This window comes from Nasonia vitripennis, chromosome 1 (genome assembly GCF_009193385.2).
Source record: "Nasonia vitripennis strain AsymCx chromosome 1, Nvit_psr_1.1, whole genome shotgun sequence".
NCBI classification, from domain to species: domain Eukaryota; kingdom Metazoa; phylum Arthropoda; class Insecta; order Hymenoptera; family Pteromalidae; genus Nasonia; species Nasonia vitripennis.
This window is the reverse complement of record NC_045757.1, coordinates 2,262,725-2,290,275: the sequence shown is the minus strand read 5'-3', so window position 1 is coordinate 2,290,275 and position 27,551 is coordinate 2,262,725. Positions and strand designations below refer to the sequence as shown.

The window sequence follows — 27,551 nt, the reverse complement described above, 5'->3', positions numbered from 1 at the left end:
GTCGTCGAGTTTTGAAATCCGAGACTAAATCAATGCGATATTCTGGGTAAAACTACTAGCCTGCTGATAGCGGTCAGTTGATGCGCGACCGCAGCTGCAGACTGACTTCGAATCAAACGCGATAACGAGTTTTCCATCATGACTTCAGTGTACTTAGCGTTGATTCTATTTGGCTTAGTTATTTTTCACGCATGGATCCGTTATCGTCGTATGGGCAGGATCATCGACAAAATGCCAGGAATGCGACCTTTGCCATTCCTCGGAAATATGTTAAGTTTGATGGGTGACAAAGGTTAGCGCATAAATAAGTATTAATCGAATTTTAATAATTAAATAAATAATTTTGTGTATTTCAAATTTAGATCAATTATGGAATATCATGCGTAGCCTTGCCAAAGAATACGCCATAACAAGAATATGGTTTTTCACGCGTGCGTGGGTGGCCGTTCGTGATCCAGATGACATAGAGGTGCAAATATATATATTATAGATATAATTGATAACATGATATATTTCACGGCGATAAATTTACTGTAAAAATGTGATTGGTCACGTTTCAGATACTACTTACGAACAAAGCTAATTTAAATAAAAGAGCCGTATACGAGCTAGCCTTAAAATGGCTGGAGACAGGTCTTCTCACAAGTGGTGGTGCGTAAATTTCCATATTATTTGAATAGGCCACTTCAGTTTATTCCAATTATTCAGAGAATAAAAAAATATATTCTACTGTGCAGGTGAGAAATGGGTTCACCGTCGGAAAATTGTAAATACCGGCTTCCACTTCAACATCATGAAAAAATACGTCAAGATTTCAGGCGAACATGCCGAGAAATTCATAGAGAAAATTAAATCGCACGGCGATGAATACGTTCTGGACCTTGTGCCGCTCTTTTCGGATCTGACGTTACAAATTATTTGTGGTATTTTATCCCCAGAGGCGAACGATATTTATATACTTGTCTTATTATCATTAATTTTGTATTTCATGAGTTCGTTGTATGTATGTACAGAATCAGCATTCGGCGTTGATCTCAACAAATTAGACCAGAAACTGGTTCAGCAGTACAAGGGAGCACTTCATGTCATGTATGATATGGTTATCTACAGGTAAATCACGCTTTCGGTTCGAACGATAAAGTACATTATTGAACAATTTTTTTTTTTTTTTTAATTTGTGTAGATCAACAAGACCATACATCAGAGATTGGATGATGAATTTTTTACCCATCGGCTGGAAACAGAATCGCGCTATCAACATACTTCATAATTTTACTAACAAGGTTCGTCATGGTTTTAGATAGATTTAGGTTCATTAAATATTTATCAATTAATTCAATTTTTCTAAATAGGTAATTCAAGAACGGAGAGAGTACTACAACAAGCATGCCTCAGAAAATCGGTCGTATCAAAGTTTCGTGGATGATGTTGATATCGAAAGCGATTACGTTGCTGACGGTAAGTATAACATATGATTTTCGTACTTTGATTTTAAATTGAAATATTGTCCCGAATTACTCGCAGGACGTAAAAAAAGGCTGGTCATGCTCGACGTGTTGTTATCAGCAGAAAGAGAAGGCCTCATTGACGCAAAAGGTGTCAGAGAAGAGGTGGACATATTTACGGTCGCTGTAGGTATCAGATTATACATATATACAATAGTTCATTTATGCGTATAAGCATGAATACTCGTAAAGACGCAAGAAATGAAATTTTGCAGGGTCACGATACAACCGCGGTTACAATGGCATTTATGATGATGTTGTTAGCTGAAAATCCTGAAATACAGGTAATTACAAAGTAAACAATTTATAAAAATAAAAACGAATAATAATTTTCATCGATGTAAATATATATATATATTTACCTGTAAATCGAGGATCGAGCAAGAGCGGAAGTTATAAACCACTTTGAAGAAAACGGAGGCAAACTAAATATCACGGAAATTCAAAAGTTTGAATACTTGGATCGATGCATCAAAGAAACTCTACGGCTGTATCCACCTATTTCACAATTCGTACGTTACATGGACAAAGACATTCAACTAAGTAATATTTATTTTTATAAATACTACAAAAATATATCAATAATGGGAAATGAACTGATAAATGACTGCAACAATGTTTGTAGAGAAGTACCTGATTCCCGCTGGAGTTGATGTGCTATTCTTGACTTATGATACTCAAAGGGATCCTAGACACTGGACAGAACCAGATAAGTTCGATCCAGACAGATTCTTGCCGGAAAATGCAAAAAAACGCCATCCATTTGCATATATACCATTCAGCGCTGGTCTTCGCAGCTGCATTGGTAAGAACTGTTTTTTTCCCACGTCTATGTGCGAACTTTATGCATTTATAGCTGCATTATCAGACTACTTTGCCAGTTATGTATGTACATACACTTATAAGAATTTATTAATTACAATATTTCCAGGCCAGAAATTTGCAATGCTCGAACTAAAGGCAATGCTTGCTCACATTTTATACAACTTTTACGTCAAGCCTGTTGATCTCACGGCAAATATGAAACTCGAAACGTATATTGTGTTGCAACCTTCTCATCCGGTTCACGTGAAATTCATCAGAAGAAATGTTAACTGATGCAAAATTAATTACAAAAACAAAAATACAAGCATCGAATTCACCATTTTTGGATCTATAATACGACGAGTCTGTGGATATTGAAGAAGTTTTTTTACCAAGTATATTACGTTAAATTTATTTAGTAGTAATTAGTATTACTTTGGAAAGTCTTAGGATACAAAATATTAATTGAGTGTAGATATAGTATTTTCAAGGAATAGGATTTAAACAGAATAAAAACTCAATGAATACGTTAGGAAATAAATTTTAATCCTAGCATAGTTTGCTTATTACTACATTTCAATTGTACATCTTACATATTATTAAAATAAATCAAAAGTATCAGGATAGTTGAAAAAATTTTTACAAATTTTTCTTGTATTCAATTTCAAATTCACGTATATCTCAAATTAACTAAAAAAAATTGCTGTCCATTTTTAAAAAAGTCCCATTACCGATTTCGATCCAAGCTGCGATAAAAATTAATTTTATTTTTTTTTATCTGGGAACATGATAATAGATACTTATATACGATGTCACAAAATTAACATTAGACATGTCTTATAATTAACAAATTATAAGAAACAAAGCAGTACTAGACTTTTTGTTTAATAATCTAATTAATATAAAGCAATTATTAATTTTTTTTCTTTGCGGAGAATTGAGACCAATACAAGTTGTTTTGAATCTTTCAAACTGTAAACTTCAGAATTTTGTTAAAAAATAATTCTAAAAACAATGAAAGAACATTACGTTTTGATCTAATTCGATCCACTTCTCGATCCTGATTTTGATCTGGATCTGAAAATTAAAATATATATCCATTAATACTTTTTGATTGATACTAAACTTAAGAAAATTTTTCAACTGAAATTTGTCAATACTCACCTCGATCTCGATTTTGATCTCGATTTTGATCTAGATTTTGATCTAGATTTAGATCTCGATTTTGATCTTGATTTGGATCTTGATTTAGATCTTGATTTGGATCTTGATTTGGATCTTGATTTAGATCTCGAGTGTGATCTTGATTTTGATCGGCTTCTCGACTTCGATCTTGATTTAGATCTCGAGTGTGATCTTGATTTGGATCGGCTTCTCGACTTTGATCTTGAACCTGATTTGGATCTGGACCTTGATCTTGACCTCGAGCCAGCTCTGGATCCTGAACCACTTCTAGCAGAACCAGACCTTGATCCTGACCTTGATCGGGATCTCGACCTGGACTTGGAGCGTGAGCCAGAGCGCGACCTAGATCCCGATCCTGAGCGCGAACGCGATCTTGATCTCGAGCCAGAGCGCGAGCGCGAACGCGATCTCGATCTCGAGCCTGAGCGCGATCGCGATCTCGATCCCGAGCCTGAACGCGAACGCGATCTCGATCCCGAACCTGATCGAGAGCCTGAACCTGATCTGGAACGCGATCTCGAGCGCGAGGCTCGCGAGCCTTCGGAATCTGAGGCAATGCGACGTTTGCCGCGCGGTGCACCCGAGTCACTCTCATCCCCGCTCTTGATTTTCGAGCGCTCGTTATCGCTCTCCGACTCGTCTGTGGAGATAGTTTCTTTGGAAATGATGCGGGATTTCGGCACCGAATACTCCTTGTTCGACTTCTTCGGTGATTTTTCCTTTCTGCCACCACCTTTCTTTCCGCGTTTTGACTTCGGCTTGTCATCCCCTGAACCTATGCAAGAGTAATGAAACAGTTAATGAAAATATTATTAAGGTACCGAGTAAGTAATCATTTTCTGACTTTATTAACAGCTCGATGCTTACCTCCACTCTCGTCGTCTCGCTTTCGTTTTCCTTTTCCACGAGACTTCCTCTCTTTGGGATCGCTAGACTTCTTCTTTCGTTGTTTTTTCTCGCGCGAGCTTTCTCCTTCGGCACCGTCGACCTCGTTGCCTGAGCCACCACTGTCGCTGATGTACTCCTCGGTCTTGCCTTTCTTGCCCTTCTTTCCGGTCTTTTCGTTGGGCATTTCTCCGAAGACCAGTGCGTTTTTCGTTTTTTCCACGTACTCTTGACGCTTTTGTAGCATCTGTTCCTCCTTCTGCTTCCGCATCTCCTCCATTTTGCGCTGCTCCTCCGTCTGGCGCATCTTGAACGCCTGCCTCTCCTCCTCCTGTTTTTTCCTGAGCATCTTCTCCTCCTCGTCCAGTCTTCTGGCCCTGGCGACGTGGTACTGTGCTTGAGACAGTAAATCCTGACACCTTCTGGCCTCGGCTTCAGCAACCTGCTCCATTCTGTCGCCGTGGCTACCCAAGTATTGAAAGTACTTGTGAGACAGTCCCAGCTCGTGTACCGCTTGCAGTACCGTAGTCAGCGTCGACTTTTCATCTTTCAAAATCATCGTAGCGAGTCGCTGGAGGATATAAGCTACATTGTAGAGCAGCACAGGATCTTGGGGAGCCACTCTGCGAGCCTTTAATAAAGTCAGCTTGGCTTCCTTTAATTTGCCGGCTTTCAAGTAAGCTCTCGCAAGGTATCCTAGAATTTCCACGTGATGGTACATGTAGAATTTGCGAAGGCAGTTCTCGTACATCTGTATGGCACTGACGTACTGCTTTTGTTCGACGTAGATGTGGGCAATGTTTAACCACACGTCAGGAAACTCTGCAGTAGCTTCGCGCACTTGCGCGAAAATGTCTCGGGCCTCGTTGATATAGCCTTTGTGAGCCAAGACACATCCTACGCCGTTCGTGGCCCAGATGTTTTTCGGGTCTGTTTTCAGCACCAACTTGTAGTTTGCCAGAGCTCGGTCCTGGTGACGTTTTTCCCTCTCTTTCTCCTTTCCACTTTGATGCAAGGTCTGCAGCCAGATGTTACCCAGCGCGATAAGAGAATAGGTGTCGTTGTTAGTAGACGGGTTTTTGAGGATCCTCTCAAACTTTTTCTGACCAGGACCCCATTCCTGCTTGGCCAAATGGAGATTGCCAAGCAAGGACCAGGCATCTGGGTGCTCGTTGTCGATTCTAAGAGCGTCCTTGAACCAATCAGAGGCTTCGTAGATTTGGCCCTTATCTCTGGCCATGCAACCCAGTCGCAGATAACAATCGATGTAGTTTGGGTGCTCCTTTAGTACGTCTTTGTAGAGTTTTTCAGCTTTGTCAAACATGCATTGGGCCTCGTAGACGCGAGCTAAATTGTATGTCGTCGTTACCGCTATGGAGTTGTAATAGCTTGGGTCATGTTCAGCATCGGCCTTTGAGCGCTCCAACGATTCCATCAATTTCTTTCTAGCTTCGTCGAGACATCCCAATCTAAAAATATTATTTTATTATTTTTTAAAACTTTGAAGATTGGATGATGTTCAATATTTGATAAAATATGCATAATGACATACCTATACTGCAGCGCTGCTACATTATTTAGAATTTCTGGTGGAATGTCCGCTTGAACCTTTTCATTTAATATTCGAGTCGCCGTTCCATAAGCATTAAGAGAGGCTTGTAGATCACTCTGCTCCAAGATTTGCGCGAGTTCAATCCAAGCTTCTACGTCGTCTGGATAATGTTCAGTTACTTTGCGCAGATGATTTTTCGCAATGTCCCGCTTTGACTGAGATGTAGAATTGGCGTACAATGAACCAAGAATTTTCATTGTTTCGTAGTTCTCAGGCTGAGCCTTTAAGACTTTTTCAAAACACTGCGCTGCCTGAAATAGTAGTGTACGGTAAGTAAATTTGGCATTGAGATGTATTATTAGTCAAACTTACATTCTCATTATCTCCGCGATACATGTACATCTGTCCCAATCCATAATGTGGTAACACAAAAATGGGCGAAGCAAATTGAGTTGCTTGATAGTAATACTGAAAGGCTTGATCATAATCGCCCTGAACATGGAATGATCTAGCTAGTTGGTAGCAACTCTCTGCTCGCATTGACTCATTTTCTGTATTATGAAATGCATGTAAAGCCAAGTGTTGGACTTTGTTATAATCTTTCTTAAAAAAGAAATGATTTGCCAAATGGTTCAACACCATTGGATTCGTTGAATCAATGGTATATGCCTTGGATAACATCTGTACACCAGCTTTGATACTTTCAGGATCCTGGTCATTCAGTTCCAATATTGCAAGCCCCACCAATGCTCCTACAGACTGTCCATCAAGTTGCAAAGCTCTTTCATACGCGCAGCGTGCTTTTTCATGATTATTTAGTTTCATGAAACAATGTCCCATGCCAACTCTAATATCTGCAGGGCACCGTGGATTAGTTCGCAATGCTTTCCTATAGAAAGTCAGAGCACCTCGATAATCTTTTTTATTATAAGCGATGCAGGCTTTACCAAGCAGAGATGGAATATTATTGGGAGATTGGTTCAATACAAAGTTGAACTGGGCATCAGCCTGCTCCATTTTGTCACCCTCGAGCAAACAAAAGTAGGCTCTTCCAAGCAAGTGATTCTGTAATCAAAATTTGCAAAATTCTTTGTAAAATAATCAACCAAAAATTTGGAAAAGATTTATAAAAAAAGAGAAAACGATTTTTACCTGATCATACATGATAATTTTGTCTGCTGTGGTATACAGTAAAGTAGCTTTAGTAAATAAATCTCTCTTTTTGTCCTTATTCTTTTCACGATTGGCTTCTCGGACATAGTGAGCTGCCAACATGTCCAAGGCACGCATTTGATCCTTTTCATAGTCACGGTATTCATTGTTGGCGTCAACCCTTGACGATTCAAGAATCTTGATGAAATCTTCAATTTTATGTTGCTTGTGATACTCCAGCTGAAATAAGACATTTTTCATGATTCAATTCTCTAAATAGATCATTTAAATTATCTAGAAAATGAAACTTACAGCCAAATTGACCCAAATATTGAGCTGTGCATGTTCTTGTCGTAAGATTCCCAGAACTTCATCGCCATCAGGAAGTTGGTCCAAGCACAATTCTATAACCTGTTTGAAAAATAAACAATTGTTTATTGTTATCCTATGTTACGATGATTACAAATAACAAATGCAAGTCACATTTGTCGCGTTTGCAAGGTATGCATGCAGTAACTCTAAAGAAGTTATTTAACGCAAGAATAATAGGCAAGCATATGTTAGCAAATATTTCACACCACACTCGACAGAGAGTAGCGATAAAAAAATATTACTTTGACAGATGTATAAACATATTTACAGAATTGAGGTTACGATCGCATGTTTACAATTTGGCAGCAGATGATATATAATGCCTCAAGGCGTTAGGCGATAAACTTTGGCAAAAAACTTACCTCATCGGGACTATCCCTTAACGGAATCTCAATAGATCCTGCCATTTTTCGGGAAAAACGCCGACAATGCCGCGCCGAACGTCGATCCCGGATTCCCTCGTCAACCGCCAGAAGCCAGAAGCAAAACCTGCAGAACCAGACTATATAATAAAGCCTACATACTACATATAGTATGTATATATGACTTTTAGAACGCCGTATATGCGAACGCAACACAACGTAAGCGCGGGACTTTTCAACCTGTTGCGATCTACTACCATATATTATAAGGCGCTGACTGTAATTCTTTTTTAGTTAAATTTTTGATTTCTATCAAATGAATGGTTTACTTATATGGATTAAACAATATGAAAAGTTGACTTCATATTAAATATGAGTTATGCGTACTAAGTGGCAACTTGACGGAAAAATAGTACTTATATGTATTCCTCTTTGGACAGCTGTTTAGATTTCTGCTGAGTATCAACCATCCAATGGATATTAGGCTTTAAGTATCTATATACATTCAACCGATCTGGAATTCCTAGATTTAACAGATGAAAGCAAACACATCGATCGTCATTTGTCATTAGTATTTTTGCAAGTTGCACCAGACTAGCTCCATGATTTGATTCGACTTATTACCTTTTATGACTTCAATGTTTTACTTTATAAGTACGTAAGTATCGCAAATTTTTCTTTTTCATTGCAGGTTTTTTCACTTTAAGATAAGCTTTTTTAACGAGCTATGGTTTCTTTTTTTTCTAATGGATTAGTTTATAAAATACTATATTGGTCATGAAAATTTGTTTGTTTTATAGGAGCTTTTAATCAATCAAAAAATAGAAAATAAAATAGCCATGGATCTGAAAAGCAGACTTCTTTTTGATTTTGAAGTAGCAGAGGAAGAAAAAAAGGGAAACGTTTTGAGAAAATGTTCTGCAGCATCAACAAATCTGCGTACAAGTGGAAATAAGTTATACAGAAGCAAAAATCATGATAAAAGAACTCATGAAAACATATTATCCCTATACTCAGAAAGCATCGCTTTTGCCCCAGTAGATTCTGAGGAGCTTGCTCTAGCGTATAGCAATAGATCAGCTCTGTTGTTACATTTGCATTATCCAGAAAAATCATTGATCGACATTGTCAAAGCATTGGGAATTACCAAATCAACATATTTGAGAACCAAACTCTTATCGCGAAAAGCAAAGTGTTTGGAACTCATAAAAAAGTCTGCTGATCGAGAAGATAATAGTTCTGATGAATTAAAAATTCCAACATTCACCCCATCAAAGCAACTTCCATGTGTTGCTGACTGCGTGAAAGTTGATTACAACAAGCAGTTTGGTAGGCACATGGTTGCAACTCGTGATATTGAGCCTGGTGAAGTGATTATTGCTGAGACTGGCCATGTTGTATTTCCTAGTGGAGAGCAGATGTATCTCAACTGTTCTAACTGTCTGAGATTAGCTTGGACTGGAATTCCTTGTGATTTTTGCGCTTTTGCTATTTTTTGCAGTGAGACATGCAAAAAAGAAGCTTGGAATGCATATCATGATATAGAATGCTGCATAATGTCACATGTTTTTTTAAAACATACGGAAAAATCATTTTGGACTCATGTCATGATTGTAGCTAGAATATTAATAAAAGCAGTTAAAAGAGAAGGACTGAAAAATATTTTAAGTACTGCTGAATCCATGGATAAACAAGGTATGTTTTATATTAAAATTTGTATCATCTATTTTTTGATTACTAGTTTTTTTAAATCTTATTGTTTGGATGTATTTACTAGATATTTGTGCAAAACGGGTTTGGTCGAATGATGGTTACAACTGCGCTACATTTAGATTTTGCTATAGTTTATTAAGTCACAACAATTGTATGGTGAAAGACTATGGATACATACTGAACCTTCAAGCAGAAGTTATACTGAAATTATTATACAAATATACCAGCATTTTCAATACCTTTCAGAAAAGTGATGTTAGAGAATCCAGTGATGATACAGGAATTTTTTTAACTACAAAAAAACTATTTGTCAAACTAAGAAATATTGTTAATGCCAACATTTTTGGTGTACAGTATCAGTCCTTTTATAAAAATAATTCTTTTATTTGCATTATAATCATCAAAATTAAAAATATTTCTTGGTTTTATTCCTAGTATCAGATAATTGAAGATGATCGTTATAATGATAAAAACATTATACAGCTGTCAGAACTTACTGTCAAAGGACTACTTCTAGCTCCATGCTCCAGTTTTATCAATCATAGTTGCTATCCAAACGTTAGTAAAATATTTATGCCTAAAGGGAAAATTGTAATGATGTCTGTGCTTCCTGTTAAAAAGGGTGAACAGGTACTACTTGTTTCTATTAAATTTCATTATCGCTATAATTTCGTTACAATTTTAAAATACGTTTTAGTTGTATAAAATAATTTCTATGAAATTTCATTGCAGTTGTATTGCAATTACGGAACAAATTTATCTGAAGAAACGAAAGAAAGACAATCGTATTTACAATCGAATTATTTCTTTAAATGTGAATGCCTACCTTGCAAAAACAATTGGACTTTTGAAAGCATGCGCAAAATAGTAAGAAATCTTTACAATAAATGTCGGCTATTATGCTACTAGCTTTAATTTATTTAACATCATTATGTCATTTTGATTCTCTACCTTATAATAATTTCCATCATATAAGTAAAACTAATTTTTTTGAATGATTATAGGTACCCACTTATGATCTAAATAATGATTTAAAATTTATAAAAGAGTTTAAAAAAATGTATTCAATGCGTCTTAATGGAGAATCTAAGGACTGGCCTATTGATCCAGAAGCAATCAAAGAAGCTAAAGATATCTGTAAACTGATTCAAAAGTATTTACAAAGTCACATTTTACCGCAATATTCTATGCGATATGCATTTTTCTTAGAATGCGCATTTAGAAAGCTTTACGAAGAAAAATGCAGTATACCTCATTCTTGTTAAAGTTTTTTAAAATCTTCTGATTTTTTTTATGCTTCATATTATATTTATTGAATCATTAAAAAGCCATATATAAATATGGTCTTTATACTATTATCAGCTTTATTATTTGCATTTTCTTATTCACTAATGTTTTGCTTATGTTTTAACATTATAAATATATGCTTCGCTATTTGTTTAAAGTTATGCAAATAAAATTTCAAATTTGGACTCTGTAATTATATACATAAAATACTTCTATCGGGCCTAAGTATATAAATAAATAAATAAATAAATACCAATATACCTTACCAGTTCCTCCACTTTTTACGAAATTATTAGTATGATTTATTTGGAAAACAGCTTTTGATACAGAAAAAACGTATTTATAATGAGTTATTGGCATATTTTTTTAGCTCGACCAACTATAATTGTTAAGAAAAGTCGTTTATTAATTCTAAAGTGAATAAACTTACAAAAACCACCAGTATATTGTACCTTTGTTTAAAAAAAGGTACCTAATATTATTATTTTTTCATTTCACAGTCGGATTTAAATTTTTGTATGTGTTTTGCATGTTGTTTTGTTGTAAATAAAGATAGTTGATTACTCCATATTCTGTTCATACACAAACTATTATTTCCAAGTATATAAATAAGTGAATAAAGATTAAATAATATACGTTGTTCTTTTGAAATGCTTATATTCGGGCCTGCATTTTTAATAATACATTTTCTAGAACTTTCACTTTTGGATTTTCGCGCCAGACTGATTGGCGTCAAAAACAAATGTCGCGAAGTGACAACTTGACGGAAAAATATATGCCGCAATACCTAATATTATAGGTATATAGGTATGCCGCCGGCAGGTCGGCAGGTTGACTTACACTCAGAATTGCGGTACGTATCTTGGAACATGACTCGAAAAGGATAAAAATTTGACGGCAAAGGCGTCGATCTTCATTTGTTATTCGAATAGTTTACAATTGCGCAGTCAATAGGTACTTATTTACACTATACGAAGGTACATAAGTATGTATGTACATCCATACGTACCTATGTGACAATTTCTTTCAGAAATTTTTTTTTTAAAGTTAGTGTTTGTTTCTTCCAGTACATTAGTTATTATAGAATATTGTATAACCATCATTTGTTTTTGAGTTATTGACACAGTGGTTATTTGAGCTTAGGTAAAATTATTGAATAACTTGTCTGTATTAACGATTTTTTTAAAATAGATATTCGTTTTAGATCAGTTTTTTTTTATGCAAACACAACAAACAATGGATGCACATAGCGACTTTTTAACAGTACGCAAACAGCTTTGTGACTTTGAAGTAGCAGAGGAAGAAAAAAAGGGAAACGTTTTGAGAAAATGTTCTGCAGCATCAACAAATCTGCGTACAAGTGGAAATAAGTTATACAGAAGCAAAGATCATGATAAAAGAACTCATGAAAACATATTATCCCTATACTCAGAAAGCATCGCTTTTGCCCCAGTAGATTCTGAAGAGCTTGCTCTAGCGTATAGCAATAGATCAGCTCTGTTGTTACATTTGCATTATCCAGAAAAATCATTGATCGACATTGTCAAAGCATTGGGAATTACCAAATCAACATATTTGAGAACCAAACTCTTATCGCGAAAAGCAAAGTGTTTGGAACTCATAAAAAAGTCTGCTGATCGAGAAGATAATAGTTCTGATGAATTAAAAATTCCAAAATTCACCCCATCAAAGCAACTTCCATGTGTTGCTGACTGCGTGAAAGTTGATTACAACAAGCAGTTTGGTAGGCACATGGTTGCAACTCGTGATATTGAGCCTGGTGAAGTGATTATTGCTGAGACTGGCCATGTTGTATTTCCTAGTGGAGAGCAGATGTATCTCAACTGTTCTAACTGTTTGAGATTAGCTTGGACTGGAATTCCTTGTGATTTTTGCGCTTTTGCTATTTTTTGCAGTGAGACATGCAAAAAAGAAGCTTGGAATGCATATCATGATATAGAATGCTGCATAATACCATATATTTTCTTGAAGCAAAAAGATAAATCATTATTGAGTCATATGATGATTACAGCCAGAATATTTATAACAGCTGTTAAAAGAGAAGGACTGGAACATATAATGCATACTGCTGAAGCTATAGATAATCAAGGTATGTTTGAGTTTAAGTCAGTTATGTATATTTTTAATCTTATTTCCCTCTAATTTTCTTTTTGTTTAATACATATATGTATATATTAGATATCCATGCTCAAAATGTTCGGACTACTGAAGAGTTTAATTGTACAAAATTTAAATATCTTTACAATTTATCAAGTCATGACCAAGATATAATAAGACATTATGGACATGCTCAGTACATTGAAGAAGATTATTTACTTAGCGTACTATACAAATGTACTAGCATTTTCAGTACTTTTCAGAAGATCAATTCTGATAATAAAGAATTATATGTTAAAATGTTCTCAGACATAAAGAAAATAATCATCAAGTTAAGAAATGTCGTTTCTATCAACAATTTTGGAGTACAGCAAATTTTTTCAGTTTTAATTATAACATATCTCTATTGTACGTTAAATTAAACAAGTTTGTATTTTGTTTGTCAGTATCAGATCGTTGGGGATAAAGATTCTGATTTTGATTATGATGTTCTATCAACTAATAGTATGAAAGGATTACTTCTTGCTCCATGTTCTAGTTTTATCAGTCACAGCTGTTATCCTAATGTTAGTAAAATATTCATGCCGAAAAGAAAAATGGTAATGATGACTGTGCTTCCTGTTAAAAAGGGTGAACAGGTACTCTAAATTGTATACATACACATTATGCATGTCAATACAACTGCGATTTAACTGTAAAATCAATTATTTTTCATTGCAGCTATACTGCTGTTATGGGCCATCAATAACTGAAAATGTCCAAGAAAGACAAGCATATTTACTGAAGAATTATTATTTTACTTGTGAATGCGAAGCTTGCAATAATAATTGGACATTAGAAAGTTTTAACACATTGGTAAAAGAAATTTTCATTTGAATATATTTTTATTACATATGACATACATTTACATTAATTATAATAACTCATTAAACGTGATCATTTAATGAATTCATCTTCTTTTCAATATGTTAGTAAGCTTTAATTCTGTAATTTTAGCCGCAAATTTCCGAGGTAGATAATTTCTACAAATTCGTGCAAGATTTTAACAAATTAAAATTTACTCGTATTTGTGAGGACCTGATAGAGAATTGGTCAATTGATATGGAAACAATTAAAGAAGTTGCGGAGGTATGTAAAGTGTTAAGCAAGAATTTAAAAAAACATTCTGCCCTGCTATATTCTTTTTATTATTCAATATTTTTAACAAACGCATTTATACTTCTGTACCAAGAAAAGCGCCACATACCTTATCAATGTTAAATTTAAAAAAAAATTCTGGTTTCCCATTTTTTAAACTATTATTTTAAACAAGTTTTTCTATTTTATAGATTATTTTATATAATCGTATTTATAGATCTAGACACTAATTTTTATAATCTTTTACGCATTCTGCGATTTGCTATATACTTAATACTTAATAATAATAAATTTCCTACAATTACTCTTTTTATACGACTTTTTAAAATTTTGTTAGATAACTTTTACAATAATCACATAAAATATTACAATTGCGTCAAGTTTTTTAATTTTTCTTAATATAATCGTTGAACATTAGTGAGATCCTTCGTATTTGTATAGTGTGAAAATCGTTCTAAATAAAAATGCATATGGGTACTATAGCAAGTAATCAATAATCTGCATAAAGTAATTGCTGAACTATTTTCATTTTCTAAATTTTTCATGTATTTTAATTATCTTTAATTTATTTTATTTTAAGATATTCTTTAAATTGCTTGCATAAGTAACTTAAAAGTATGCATTTTTTTCTCGTAACTTAATAGTTGTTTACTCGAAAATAACGGCTTTTAGTGCTCGAAAGCAATGTACGCCGTTGAATAATACTACTTATTTGGCACATTTTCGATCTGTATGTGTTACGAAATAGGGGAAATCTGTCATGATAATAATTTATAAGGAAAATAAAGTTATAAACTGTCAATATTTTATACTTATATTTTTAACTGTATTATATACTATTACATTATACAATTTTGGATTTATAGCAAGTATTTTGCACGTCACCTAATATAGGTATGCTGATTTAATTTTTTACATTTATGATTGCTAAAACAAAAAGTATAAGGGTACGTAACATAATTGTACGATAAAATTGTGCTTTTTTAAAACTGTAATTTTGAATCAAAACTATCAAGTTTGACAATAGGAATTTTTTTCAAAATTTTGTACTGTTATTTTGTATTTAAGTCAATATATATGTACATAAAATAATAACTATATGATTATCGAACACATTAGCGTAAAGTAATCCTTGCATATATATATATATATATATATATATATATATATATATATATATATATATATATATATATATATTTTTTTTTTTTTCCATTGTAGCAAATTTTTTTTCACTCATACGAATGATCCTGTCAATTGCTTGCAATCTCATTCTTTCAATAACTTCTATTACAAATTTAAAAAAAATTGTTTATTTTTTTTTAAACTAAGTATATGTTTTACGTTTTACGATTTCTTAATTCACGTGCATTATTGCTTTTTAACATACAATTTTAATACACATATACATATGATAGGAATTATTACAAGCATCATCATAGCAGAACTAATTTAATGATACTAATATTATATAACATTGTCGTTTCAAATAGTTTCAAAGTTTCTAGAGAAAAAATTCAGATGGTAAAGATGAATTTGTTGTTCATCGTGAAATTCCATATAGATTTTGTATAGGAATTCAAATGAATGGATAAAAATGTATTCGAAAGAAGAGCATGGTGTATAACATTAAAAATAAATTACTTCTGCTATAATTTCGGTCAATTGTTACAAATAATATCTATTATATCAGTCTTTACAAGTTTTTCTTATGCAATATAATTATAATTTAGCCCTCATCATTTTAGAGTATATTATAGTAAGTATTGGAAGTATTAATATATATATATATATATATATATATATATATATATATATATATATATATATTGTACCTACTGCCTAATCTATTCTAGAAATGTTTTACTTTTATTACGATTATAACTTACTCGAATTAGGGAGATTGAAAATTACTATTATACATGAAAGATCTATTTATCACAAACTTTCGGAGAAATAAATCATTGTCCATACTGCGATAATGATTTAGTAATCATATAAATTTTAGCTATGTTTCATTGAAAATTTCTAAAAATCATAAATTATATACACATGCAACAAAATAATCACTTGTTTGTAGCGCCATCGTTTCTTTTAAAAAATTCGTTTCCGCGTTCCATTATTTTCACAATAAGCAATTTTAGAAATGTTTCGTTTATCACAGAAATAAAGAAAAGTAATTGTCTTTCTTTTCCTTTTTAATTATAATATTTGTGATCGATACTGTTATAATTTTATTTGTTTTGTAAATACATCTTATGGCTTAGAGAAAATAAAAATTTTCATTTTAATTGTTGGCAACTTGAGTGGCATGTGAATATAAATAACCAAGTTGATTTGAATGTTTTTGAAGTACATTTGATTGATAAGTTTGCTTAATTTACTATTTACTTGAATACCTTATCACAACGTCACATTTTATTCAATCTATACATTTTACAAAGCATATATGTTGTAAATTTCAATTTGGCAATTAATTTTCAAGTTAAATTTGTATAGTATCAAAAAGTACTTTATTCCTACTAAGAAAACTGACATATTTTAGCCATGCTATTATCTTCTATAATATTAGACCTTTCTTTTGGCATTTCAATCACTAATCTATGTATTTATAAATATATATTTGCAGGTTACAAGATTTTTAGTTCATTAAAGTATAATTATAAATTAGTATAGGCAATAGCTCATTTTTAATTTTCATTTACGAGCTCATACCTACATGTGATACTGTTCTTAGATAGCAACAAACTATGCAATATTTATCTAATTTATTTCATGCGCATAATTTAGAGTTAAAAAATAAAAATAATCTTTCGCATACTGAAAAGATATAATAGCATCAACCAATTTTCTGTTTTGATCGAACCTGTGCTGCTTGAAATTTTAAATACGCGGCTCGATTTATGGATTTTCTTTAGGCCGATACAAATTACAAGTATTATAATCGTACACATAATTTCTCCGCGAGCCGCACACGCTCTTGTAATCTGCATTATTTTGTGGAATGAGAACAATTTAAAATAATCCACAGCGTTGAAAAAAATCAACTCCCACATCGTTTGATCCAAGTATAACGATCGAACTTGCGTTCGAACTGTGACCCATTTCCACACACATGCCTATATCATACGCATATACCTTTGACCAGTTGACCTTTCCGATCAGACGTAGTACCGATCGCGATCGCTGATCCTCTACCTGGGCGTGGCGCATCAGGATGACCGCATGGTGGCGCTGCCGTCGTGCAGATTCGCGTTCGATGGTATCCTTGCGGTCGATCGGCTAGGTTTCAGGTTGGCCTGGCTTCCGTAGAACGAGGTGAAGGCCGTGTCCGAGCTGACGCTCAGCGGTAACGACGTGGCGTCCATGGTCTCGCGCTCGCTTCCCAGAGTCGAGGTTCGCATGTCCAGGGTGCCACCCGAGCTTGTGGCCAGCTCAACCTCGCCGATGTCCGGATGCGCCATGTGTCTTAAAATAATGTCACTTTGTGCAGTGATGGGCAGGTTAATGCCGGCTCTCTTGCTAATGCGATTTTTTTCTTCATTGTGTATACAATATAAGCTATTTTTCTTTTCTTATTCTTAGCGATACAAGCCAAAAAGCCTCTAAGCGCGCGATGAATCACGTGATAAGGTGTGCGTGCGAGTGAGTGAGTGTGTGTGTGTATTATATGTATATGTACCTGTAATCCGGAGCTGTGGGCTCGGCGTGTTGCCTTCGCGAACCCGACGACATTGGCGTCCGCTTGATAGCGTAGATGTATATGCCGGTCATGGTCAGGATGTAAGAGAGGAAATATAACGTGTGGAACTGCAAAGCAATAGAAACAATACACTGGTATACGACACGACCTATATCCACTATATCTCTTATATAGTAGAGATTTCGATTGAAGATCGTTAACGAACCTTGTACTGGTGTATCAACATGCCGAAGAGGATATTGAAGAAATCGGCCGTGAGTAGAGCCAATTGAAGCGAGGTGGCACCGGTTTCGTACAGGACCACCGGTACCAGCGAGTAGAACACGAACTGCGTTATGCAGTAGACCACCAGGAAGGTCATTATCAGCACGTTGTCAAAGTGGAAGCTCTCGATCTGTACCCTCTCCAGAACGGCTCTGCAAGCACGGATGATCGGGGTTAATGTTAAATCGAAAGCTGTTCTCCAATCGTACGACGTATCAATGCGGATCACTTACATCTGAGAACCGCAGAGGATGGTCCCGAAGAAGCCCATCATCCCAAGGTACTCGATGATGTCGATGGACTTGACAGCGAGTTCTTGTAATACGGTGATGATCGAGAAGAGCACCGCACCTCCCAGACACAGCATGTCGCCGACCAGTTGATTTTTACCTTAACGAACGTTAAATGTTAAACCTTCCGCAAAGCGCGCGCGACACAATATAACGATCGTGAAAGTATCTCATATGGTCTCACGTACCCGTGCTGGCCATGTCCTTGTTCTCCTCGATGCCGGCCCAGACGAGACAGCCGACTCCCATGAGGCAGACCGAGACCCCGACGATGTGGACCATGCGGTACCTCACCCCCAGAACCAGACAGGACAATGCCAAGGCTACGGGTATGGCCACGCAGTCCAGCAGCTGGAATCGCGAAACGTCAGCATTGAATTCAAGACTATAAGACGGCCGGCGATGAGAGCGCGAGCATTACGATTCGTACTTGGATACTGGCGAGACTGGTAAACTGGTGGGACGAGGTGATGAGGGTATTGGCCTCGACGTCGATCAGGGCAAGGAGAAGGTACCTCCAGCCTCGAGCTCTGATGACGGAGAACAAGCCGTTCCCGGCACCTCGACAGGACATCCACGTCGTGTAGACCAGCAGCATCATCACGTAGTGCGGCAAATTTTGGGCTGTTTGAATATATCAGTACTCATGGATACACGCAAGCAATCAGAATCGAAGACGACGGAATAACTCACCCGTCGGCAGGTTTATGCGCGATGTGGCATTGATGTGGTGGTTGAGCAGCGTCATAAAGCAGAGCACGAGCGCCAGGAATTGACCCATTATTATCGCCCTCCATACCGCCCTATAGAAAATGTAGAAAACTAGGTTCACTGACATCGCCGCACAGAGTGCCACTTGCGGCTGCATATATTGTCTCTGCACACATGCGTCCGTATAAGCGCTACATACTCTCCCTTCTACACGTATATGTATATATCTACACTATTGCACCTGCAAGTGTGCAATATCGAGCCGCAAGCTCATATACGTATAGACGCGGCGCGGTAGTGAATCTGAAGAATACTTATATTGCATATATAGCGTCAGTTGCGTTAAAAGTTCTCTCTTTCGTTATTAAAAAAGACCCAATTATAGCGCGCGAGTCAAAGACGGTCATTCGCTTGTACTTTCAACGTTTTTTCATCTATATAGAAACGCTGTATCCTTCTCGTTCCTGCACAGGCTCGGCTCTACTCTCTATATGTGTATATACGACTTTTATAGTTTATTGACTCGAAACAAAGGGCATCGGAGCGTGTACGTGTGCGTGTGTGCATGGGGTGAGCGCAACAGGTATCCGGGATATTTTTATCGTTATATTTTGCGATGGAATAATGCCTCCATAATAGGAGAACAAAAGCTGCATTACGCTTGAGCGAGGCTTCACGGCTATCAGCTGGCCAGCTTATGTTGAAATGGATATTCGCGACAGTGTTTTATTTATATAGATAATTGCGTGATTACGAAAATTTAACCGATTTTCCAAAACTTATCGAAAGCAAACTGATGTATAAACTGCTGCGTGGATCGTATTCGCGTCTCAGAATTAAAAACGAAAGGGGCGAAATTTATGAAAAAAAGTCCCCAACAGCAATTTATTCGGAAAATTTCGCAGCAATTTCTCGCAAAAAGCTCCTGTGCACCACCTCGATATAACAGCCTATGCGCGAGGGTGTGTATATCTGCAGCAGCAGCCACTCCCCCTCTCCAACCTACCACTGTCCAAGTTCAGCGATGTAATTCTCGATCTTCTCGCATAGACCCCTCGGCGGTGTCCTTGGCTGTTGCTGCTGATGGTGATGCAGGTGCTGAGACGACGGCCCGTGGTGATGGTGGTGGTGATGAAAGCGCACACCCGCCGAGCTTGCGGGCACTCCCTGATGCATGCCGGCGGTGATTTAGGGTCGAGCAGCAGCACAAGCCCGGCCGCAGGCCTGAGCTAGACTGAATAGTGCGCAAGCTCCCCATTCTGACCCTCTCGCCCTCACCCTTGACTGAGAGTCTATAGCCGATGGCTGAGCTTGCGGAGATGGAGTCTGCGCGAGATGCTGGACCGGTTTTCCGACGGTCAACTGACGAGCTTGCGGGGACTTTGAATCCTGATGGAAATTTTCAGAGCTTTTTATTATATAATTTGACGAAATTTACAATTTATTTACAATTAAGATACTTGTACGATTATTCCGCCTATTTATATACATTTTTGCGTCACTATACGAACGCTCACGTATTATATATATATGTGAATCGGATCAGCATAATGTGTAGTATGATATCTGCTTATGGAGTTTGATATTCGCTGTCAGATCAACAGATTCGACGTAGTGTAATTGTACAAGATGTTGGCCTTGATATCGCTTTGATTTCGTACATTGCAAATTTCTGACCTGGAAAATTCAAGAAAAATTGCAGTTTTACATATCAGTTTATAAAGAACGGAATATAAAAGTACACGATCGTTATATAGAAATAAATATAAAATAAAGGTATCCGCAACTCACCGATACAGTTACGAGGCCCAGCGTACGGGTGACGCTTATTTACATTTATGTCTGGTTTTCCTCGAACAATTCTCGTGATATTCCTTCCTTTCTCCTACGATCTCTATTAGAAAATAGGGCAAATTCAAAAATTGTAATGTATGTCCTCGCTCCTCTGCAAAATTATACGAAGATTTTCGTTACGTCTCTATTCAGAATAAATTATTTATGTATCAATTTTATAAAGCATTACCTGTATATAAGGAAGTCATACACGAAATGAATAGCATCATTGTACTCCTCCACGACTTGGCTGTGGTTAATTAAAAATGCAACCCCCGTTTCTCCGACACACTAAATACACCCTTATATTCCATTCACACCTGGTATATGTCTCACCTGCGCGGGGCGGAATAATATATAAACTGGGTCGACCATTGACGAGTTACACTTGACCTCGACGATCCTTTCGAGAGGCCCTTCTTCAGAAGAGTCAAGATATACATGCTATATCGTGGAGTTTTTCATTTCGCTCGCCGTGTGTTGGCCGACCGTCGTGGCACTGAACTACTCCCGTCGCCTCGAATACGGAACTGCGTATCACTTCTGCGACCTCAACCAATTCAGATGCTACTTTTTTTTATGAGATTTAATTTAGCGGGAACGAATCTATGCGTATTTATGCACATGTAAGTAGGAAGTACGTTTAATGATGTTTAACCCAGAAGTGTGTATGATAATTGCTATTCGCGCATCAGCGAAGGAAAGTATAGGTCAACATCTTGGACAATGACACACATTTTGAGAAAAAAAATTTATGATTAGATGTTACGCAATACCTACCGTTAATTCGCGCAGACTTGCATCAGACGCGACCTCATCCCAGTTACCCGCACATACGACACGATAAACGCGAACTTTATACGCATTATTATAGCTTGTGTTTTTATTTATTATTATAAATTTGCAAATTTGAATATTTTAACGCTATTCGAAAATTTGCATATTTTTGATACATCACGTGCGAAAACCTTATTTTTCCGCTTAGAACAACGCGATAGTCGTCTTATCGACCGGAACAAAACGAAACGTGAATCGGCTCTCAAATTCGAGCTATAACACGCGCGTATCACTATCTAACGAGCCGTAAGTCTAATTCGCGCATAGAAAAATGCGTATTAGGTTTATCACGAAAGAAATTCGAATGGAGAAAACAAAAGCACGTTTTTCCGGCAGATAAGCCTATATCTCGCCGTGTTTACTCGTGCGTAAAATCGCATTTTATAAACCGGCGATTCCCGTGCGTCATGCGCTCATAAGGTACTTAACCAACCGAATACCTTTTCACGCACCTAATAAATTGACGAGTCTAATTTTTTTTTTCATACCTTGTAATAACATTGTTAATCGTCAGATCGTCGTACACACGCGAACTAATGAGCTATTACAGGTAATGAGGGTATATACGACTCTCGAACGTAAGGAATTCAATGTTGAGAGATTAATCGGCAGTTGTTCTCCGCGGCTTATTTGGTACACTGGATAAAAATGAATGAGCATATCCAGTATTGAAAACAGTGGGTTACTAGAACTAGCGCACACCTACTCCGCCCGCTATCTCTTACAATTAATCATTTTCCAATAAAATAGTTCAATGTCGCGCCTTGTTTAATACAACAACAAAAACGCGCATATAAAGTCTCGCAGTGAAGCTGAATCCGTACACTAATCCGCAGCTACGGACATCATCAGGATGAGTTTGGCAATCGCAGTCTGTCTGTGCTTCGGCGTTCTGGCCGGTAAGTTAATTGAGACATAGCAATTACATTTCTTTTGTTCTCTATTTTCGCTTACACTTAATTTAAAAAAAAAAAAAAAAAAAAAAAAAAACATTCAAAACCATCGCAGGTCTGAGCGGAGCAAAGCCCCAGACGCGGATAATCGGTGGCGAGACGGTCAACATCCAGGACTACCCTTACCAGATCTCGATGCGATGGACCTACGGTGTACCGAAACCGATGCACTTCTGCGGCGGTTCGATCGTCAGCCGTTACCACATCGTCACCGCGGCTCACTGCGTCGACAACAAACGCACGCCTGATATGCTCAGGTACATCAAGATCTACACCGGTACCAGCCGATCCGACTCTACCGGAGGTACCGGAAAGGCTCACACCGTCAAGAGTGTCCTCGTGCATCCGGGATACACTGGTGCCAGCACTACGTACCTCAACGACATTGCTATTGTCACGGTAGGTTTTAAATCTTGATGTGCGAGATCCCGATTGTAAGCCGGAAGAAAATGAGACAGCGATTATCGATTTTTTCAGCTGCGCGAGCCGATCGACTTCAACCAGTACCAGAAGGCGATAAACTTACCGACCCAGGACGTACATTACCGACAGGCATCCAGCGCTGTGGTTACCGGCTGGGGTAGCACGAGATCAGGTTCCCAGGACACTCCGATCAATCTGCAAAAGGCTCCGATGAGACTGATGACCAGTACCCAGTGCCAGCGCCAACTACCCTTCAACCTGAGAAACAGCCAGGTCTGCGCCATCCAAAGACACGGTGTCGGCGTCTGCACCGTAAGTTACATTGAAATACAGCAATGCTCTTTGATACACGTTTTAGAACATTTTTTGAATATTCTTTGGGCAACTTTCAGGGTGACAGCGGCGGTCCTCTGGCAGTCAATGGTGAGCTCGTCGGTGTGGCTTCGTACGTCGTCGAATGCGGCAAGGGACATCCCGACGTGTATACGAATGTTTATTCTTACGTCAACTTTATCAAGAAGGCCATCGCTTCGCCTTAACGTTGTGTATATCTCAGCTAGACTGATATTATGATATATTATTGCGAAGATTGTATATCAATATGAATTCATTTCATAGTGTTTACGTTGTTGCAGATTATTATATTATATTAATATATGAATAAAATCTTGATTTCTGGCAAATTATAAAAGAATTGAATTATTTATTATTACGCGTTTTCATGGTTATATTCATCGTATTTGAATTTGGCGCGTCTTAATGATGGCGGATCACAAATCGTCACACTTGGATCCTGCGATTGGTTCTTTCTGATGTGAATCAAACGCTATGCACATCATGATGCACATATAACCACATAACAATACATATAAGTAGAACGAACTATATATTCGCGCTTCGTATACTTACTTATATACCGTCTGTATTTATAAATACTTCTAATGAGAAACGTCTATAGACATAACCTATACTTACTTCGAATTAAAAGTTGTATTATTTATTTACTGTGTAAGTATAAGTCAACGTATAAATGTTTTAGGAGTTGGGTTATTTCGTTAACTTCTTAATTGAATATATCTATGTACATACACACAGTATAATACACGTGTTTTTTCAAATTGTTAGGATAAAATTAACATGGAGGAAGATCAAGAACCTGAGCGTAGAAGAATGGATCCTAGGGCAATACCATTGTTGTTCTCACTCAAGGGTGTGGACATTAATCAAAAAACGGATGGCGGAGAGACAATGTTGCATGTTGCTGTAAGGATGAGAGACAAAGAGGTTGCTTTTGTTCTTCTAGAAGCTGGTGCCAGTGTCAACATAAAAGATGCCGAAGGTAATACTCCTCTATCTTCTGCAATTGAAATCGAATCTTCAGATATGGTTGATCTGTTACTCAAGTACAATCCAGATTTTGATATCGATATTGTTAGAGACAAGTTTTACACGAGTTTGATGGGCTCTTCTTCTGACGATGAGAAGATTGTCAGATCCATGATTAAACATGGGTTTACGGTTAAAGAAACTGATAATTTTAGTACAACTCTACTGTGGGCCGTTGTGTTATTGGGATTAGAAGACTTTGCTATTTCCATTATTAATTACAAGACCAACTTTATGGAGTCTATCAAGGTGTGGTACCGTTCATTCCTATTGATGACTCAGCCATTCACAGAAAAGCAAACTGAGATACTAGGAATAATAACAAAAATAATAGACCATTTCTTGCCAGGACAGAAAGTTGATATGCTAGGTAACCACAATCAATTACTATTTAAAATCTTGCTATCTCAATGTGACATAGAATTGATAAATGTTAGTGTCATGAGCCTGGGAGGAAGTTTTAATGACAATGAAGAGGCAGATATAGTAGCAATAACCAAAGATGTTTTGCTGAATTGTTACGATGGAGATAATCCAATATTAGATAAATATGGCAGAACAGGACTACATTATGCAGCTAAAGTGGGTAATGTTGGAGTAATTCAAGCTTTGTTAGATATGCATTTGGATGTCAACGTCACAGATGAAGATGGTAAAACACCACTCAATTACATTCATGACAGAATAAGTGAATACTCTAAAAGTGATAACAGCAATGAGGTTATTAATAATGAAAAACACTTTGATTTAGAATTCAACTGTGACTTTACTCTATTGGATTTGAAAATTGGAGCCGTTTTGCTCATCAAGCATGTATCCAAATTGATTACATCCAACTCGTACATTACTTTAAAAAATTTGAAAACAGTTAAGTCACTCTTGACAATGATGACCAAAGATACAGAAATGGCACCATATTACCTATCGATATGTTCCTTTATCGAACAGTGTGAAGATGAAATAAACCTCATGAAGAGTCAAAAGTTGGTAGAACTTACCTACTTTGACTTTTTGAAAAAGAACTACAATCAGATTGCTTTATACACAAGAAGAAAAGAAGTGATTGAAGCTTTCCAATCAGACAATAAATTCCTAAAGGATCTGGAAATTTATGGTCCTATGTTAGAGCGCCGATTTCAAGTGAGCAATATCAGAAGAGGCCTTATTGAAAATGTTGAAAGTATAGTATTTGATATTTTGAAATGGCGGCAACTATCAATAGTGGTTGTAAGAGAAATCCTAAGTAATTTGAATAACGAAGAACTAACGTTTATTGTGCTAAACGCATAGCATGCTTTAGATTTTTTTTCAAGTTGAAATTAGAATATTAATTTCTTTCGTTGTGCATAAGACTGGCGTTGCGCGCGATTAAACGCGATAAATATTCAATGTGTCTTTAATATGTATGAACTTTATCGTTGTGTTTTGGAGTAAAAAGCACTGATTCGTTTAAAAATTTTAAAATTACCTAGATAAATTTTGAAATCACGTCTCAATAAGTTTCATTGTTTGACAAACTCAAAATAACTGTCAGGATACGAATAAATATAAGGATTACATTTTACATGTATATAGTGCCAAAGTACAAACTTAAATTAGTGAAAATTATTTGTTCACTTGCTGTTAATTTTCTTTTTACATTATTGAATGAACTGTCATTATTGATGAACTATTGAAAAGTTACATGAAAGATTGTTAATGATTTTACGACAAATTTTTCATTTAAGCTTTTGCGCAATGCCGGATTCATTCAATTAAATACGTTGCACGACATGTTTCGAAATTTCTACTATATTGTATGTAAAAAAAACTATAATAAGGCGAATTGTATTGTAATAGTAACGTTTAATAAATAACACTTTTCAACAGCAAATTATTCATCTCGAGTTTACAACTTCTTATCCATGCTTCATGCATAGAAACTGCAGTAGACAGTGCATAGTTCTATACGATGCGCGCATAATACTTTTCCGAACATGATATTCACGAAAGAAAAAAGTTAAGCAAGTTTTTGCCAGCAAAAAATATAAAATACACAGTCCTGGAAGAGAAGGTACCTCAGAAGCGTTCGTTCAGTGCTTGCACCGTCAGTTGACTTATCAGCACATGCATCGGTAAGCCGATGAGGTAGACGATGTTGTCAGCTATGTCTTGCGGCTTCAAGGCCGGAGCTGCGGTAAGATTTTTCTCTGCAAACTCGCTCATTACGTCGGTTTTCACGTATCCCGGACAGACATTCTGCAAACGCAGAGAATCGCAAGTGTTGTTTTGTCATTCAAATTTTTATAACTAGATTTATTTTTTCATAAAATAATTTTCATATTTCACCGTCACGCGAATTTTGCCAGCTCGTAATTCTTTCGCGAGAACATCGGACAAAGCCGTTACGCCAAATTTCGATGGAGAGTAAACGTTCGTTTATAACTTTACTCCGAGCAGTACAATGTTCCCATGAGATTGATGTTTATGGTATCCTCGAGCTCTTCGATAGCGGCCTCTAAAAAGGCGCCATTTAATAAATAGAACTTTTTTACGAAGAGCATGATTATGCTTACAGTACCTTCGATAGATTTCATTTTAAAGACACCCGCATTTTTGACAAAAGTAGGTGCACCGTTCCGAACGTTTCTTCAATGTGCTCGAACGCTTTGACAACGTCGAAGTACGGGTGAAACTTGCCTGGTCCCGTGACGTTCTTCATTTCGTTTTAAAAATCAATTTTAATGAGTATACGTCTTAGGTGGACAACTCCTCGTGAATTTTCAGTTTCATTATAGCTCTGCATCAGGCGCACGTTTGGAAAAAATCGTCACCTCCATTGCCCCTTTCCTCCTGGCAAGACCCACGACGATCATTCCTTGGCCGACGAGTACTTTAGCTGTGGCTAAGACAATTCCGGCTGACGCCCCCGTAACCACCGCAACTCTTCCTCTCCAATGGTCCATCTTTCGCGTTACACTTAAATTTCACGCTAACGCTTATGCTTCCCACAACCGACTCAATTCAGTTTTCTGTAGTATCTAATATAACATGCAGTTCGTATGGGAGAACAATCAATATTAAACTCTTCAATACTGAT

The 27,551-nt window shown here is 36.6% G+C and overlaps 7 protein-coding genes across 9 annotated transcripts; 5 read left to right on the top strand and 2 right to left on the bottom strand.

The window, feature by feature from the left end:
* Positions 1 to 75: 75 nt before the first annotated feature.
* CYP4AB17 (cytochrome P450 4AB17) lies at positions 76 to 2,934 on the top strand. Its single transcript, NM_001170903.1, is given in 12 exon segments — positions 76 to 292; positions 363 to 469; positions 561 to 651; positions 738 to 923; positions 1,014 to 1,110; positions 1,184 to 1,283; positions 1,353 to 1,458; positions 1,525 to 1,631; positions 1,721 to 1,789; positions 1,880 to 2,048; positions 2,131 to 2,310; positions 2,437 to 2,934. Coding segments are annotated over 12 exon segments (1,533 nt in total). The 5' UTR covers positions 76 to 138; the 3' UTR covers positions 2,604 to 2,934.
* LOC100123036 (RNA polymerase-associated protein CTR9 homolog) lies at positions 2,835 to 8,183 on the bottom strand. Its single transcript, XM_016983686.3, has 8 exons — positions 7,818 to 8,183; positions 7,396 to 7,494; positions 7,084 to 7,323; positions 6,304 to 6,996; positions 5,932 to 6,242; positions 4,362 to 5,848; positions 3,474 to 4,269; positions 2,835 to 3,386 (listed from the first exon to the last, which is right to left on the bottom strand). The coding sequence occupies exons 1-8, from the start codon at positions 7,860 to 7,862 to the stop codon at positions 3,347 to 3,349; spliced, it is 3,711 nt and encodes a 1,236-aa protein (XP_016839175.2). The 5' UTR covers positions 7,863 to 8,183; the 3' UTR covers positions 2,835 to 3,346.
* A 106-nt stretch (positions 8,184 to 8,289) lies between these two features.
* LOC103315491 (SET and MYND domain-containing protein 4) lies at positions 8,290 to 11,258 on the top strand. Its single transcript, XM_008204650.4, has 6 exons — positions 8,290 to 8,475; positions 8,618 to 9,512; positions 9,595 to 9,878; positions 9,966 to 10,160; positions 10,263 to 10,397; positions 10,535 to 11,258. Exons 2-6 carry the CDS (start codon positions 8,657 to 8,659, stop codon positions 10,793 to 10,795), a joined length of 1,731 nt encoding a protein of 576 aa, XP_008202872.1. The 5' UTR covers positions 8,290 to 8,475; positions 8,618 to 8,656; the 3' UTR covers positions 10,796 to 11,258.
* Positions 11,259 to 11,647: 389 nt separating this feature from the next.
* LOC103315492 (SET and MYND domain-containing protein DDB_G0273591) lies at positions 11,648 to 14,251 on the top strand. Of its 2 annotated transcripts, XM_016983743.2 has the most exons (7): positions 11,648 to 11,771; positions 11,885 to 11,960; positions 12,022 to 12,927; positions 13,017 to 13,300; positions 13,382 to 13,573; positions 13,656 to 13,790; positions 13,932 to 14,251. In XM_016983743.2, exons 3-7 carry the CDS (start codon positions 12,036 to 12,038, stop codon positions 14,193 to 14,195), a joined length of 1,767 nt encoding a protein of 588 aa, XP_016839232.1. In that variant the 5' UTR covers positions 11,648 to 11,771; positions 11,885 to 11,960; positions 12,022 to 12,035; the 3' UTR covers positions 14,196 to 14,251. The 2 variants fall into 2 exon arrangements, with proteins under 2 accessions (XP_016839232.1, XP_016839234.1); XM_016983745.2 differs by lacking the exon at positions 11,648 to 11,771 and having other exon boundaries at positions 11,870 to 11,960.
* A 1,020-nt stretch (positions 14,252 to 15,271) lies between these two features.
* Positions 15,272 to 20,320, bottom strand: LOC100123002 (solute carrier family 35 member F2). 2 transcript variants are annotated; one of them, XM_031921852.1, is made up of 8 exons: positions 20,047 to 20,320; positions 19,023 to 19,132; positions 18,760 to 18,953; positions 18,518 to 18,680; positions 18,273 to 18,429; positions 17,981 to 18,191; positions 17,755 to 17,882; positions 15,272 to 17,555 (listed from the first exon to the last, which is right to left on the bottom strand). In XM_031921852.1, exons 1-8 carry the CDS (start codon positions 20,214 to 20,216, stop codon positions 17,285 to 17,287), a joined length of 1,404 nt encoding a protein of 467 aa, XP_031777712.1. In that variant the 5' UTR covers positions 20,217 to 20,320; the 3' UTR covers positions 15,272 to 17,284. The 2 variants fall into 2 exon arrangements, with proteins under 2 accessions (XP_031777712.1, XP_031777713.1); XM_031921853.1 differs by having other exon boundaries at positions 15,272 to 17,540; positions 20,047 to 20,313.
* Positions 20,321 to 22,549: 2,229 nt separating this feature from the next.
* Positions 22,550 to 23,777, top strand: SP133 (serine protease 133). The gene is made up of 4 exons (NM_001172600.1): positions 22,550 to 22,609; positions 22,719 to 23,062; positions 23,141 to 23,398; positions 23,479 to 23,777. Exons 1-4 carry the CDS (start codon positions 22,564 to 22,566, stop codon positions 23,623 to 23,625), a joined length of 795 nt encoding a protein of 264 aa, NP_001166071.1. The 5' UTR covers positions 22,550 to 22,563; the 3' UTR covers positions 23,626 to 23,777.
* Positions 23,778 to 23,875: 98 nt separating this feature from the next.
* Positions 23,876 to 26,345, top strand: LOC100680187 (putative ankyrin repeat protein RF_0381). Its single transcript, XM_003425491.5, has 2 exons — positions 23,876 to 24,094; positions 24,212 to 26,345. Exon 2 carries the CDS (start codon positions 24,224 to 24,226, stop codon positions 25,760 to 25,762), a length of 1,539 nt encoding a protein of 512 aa, XP_003425539.1. The 5' UTR covers positions 23,876 to 24,094; positions 24,212 to 24,223; the 3' UTR covers positions 25,763 to 26,345.
* The last annotated feature ends 1,206 nt before the right edge of the window (positions 26,346 to 27,551 follow it).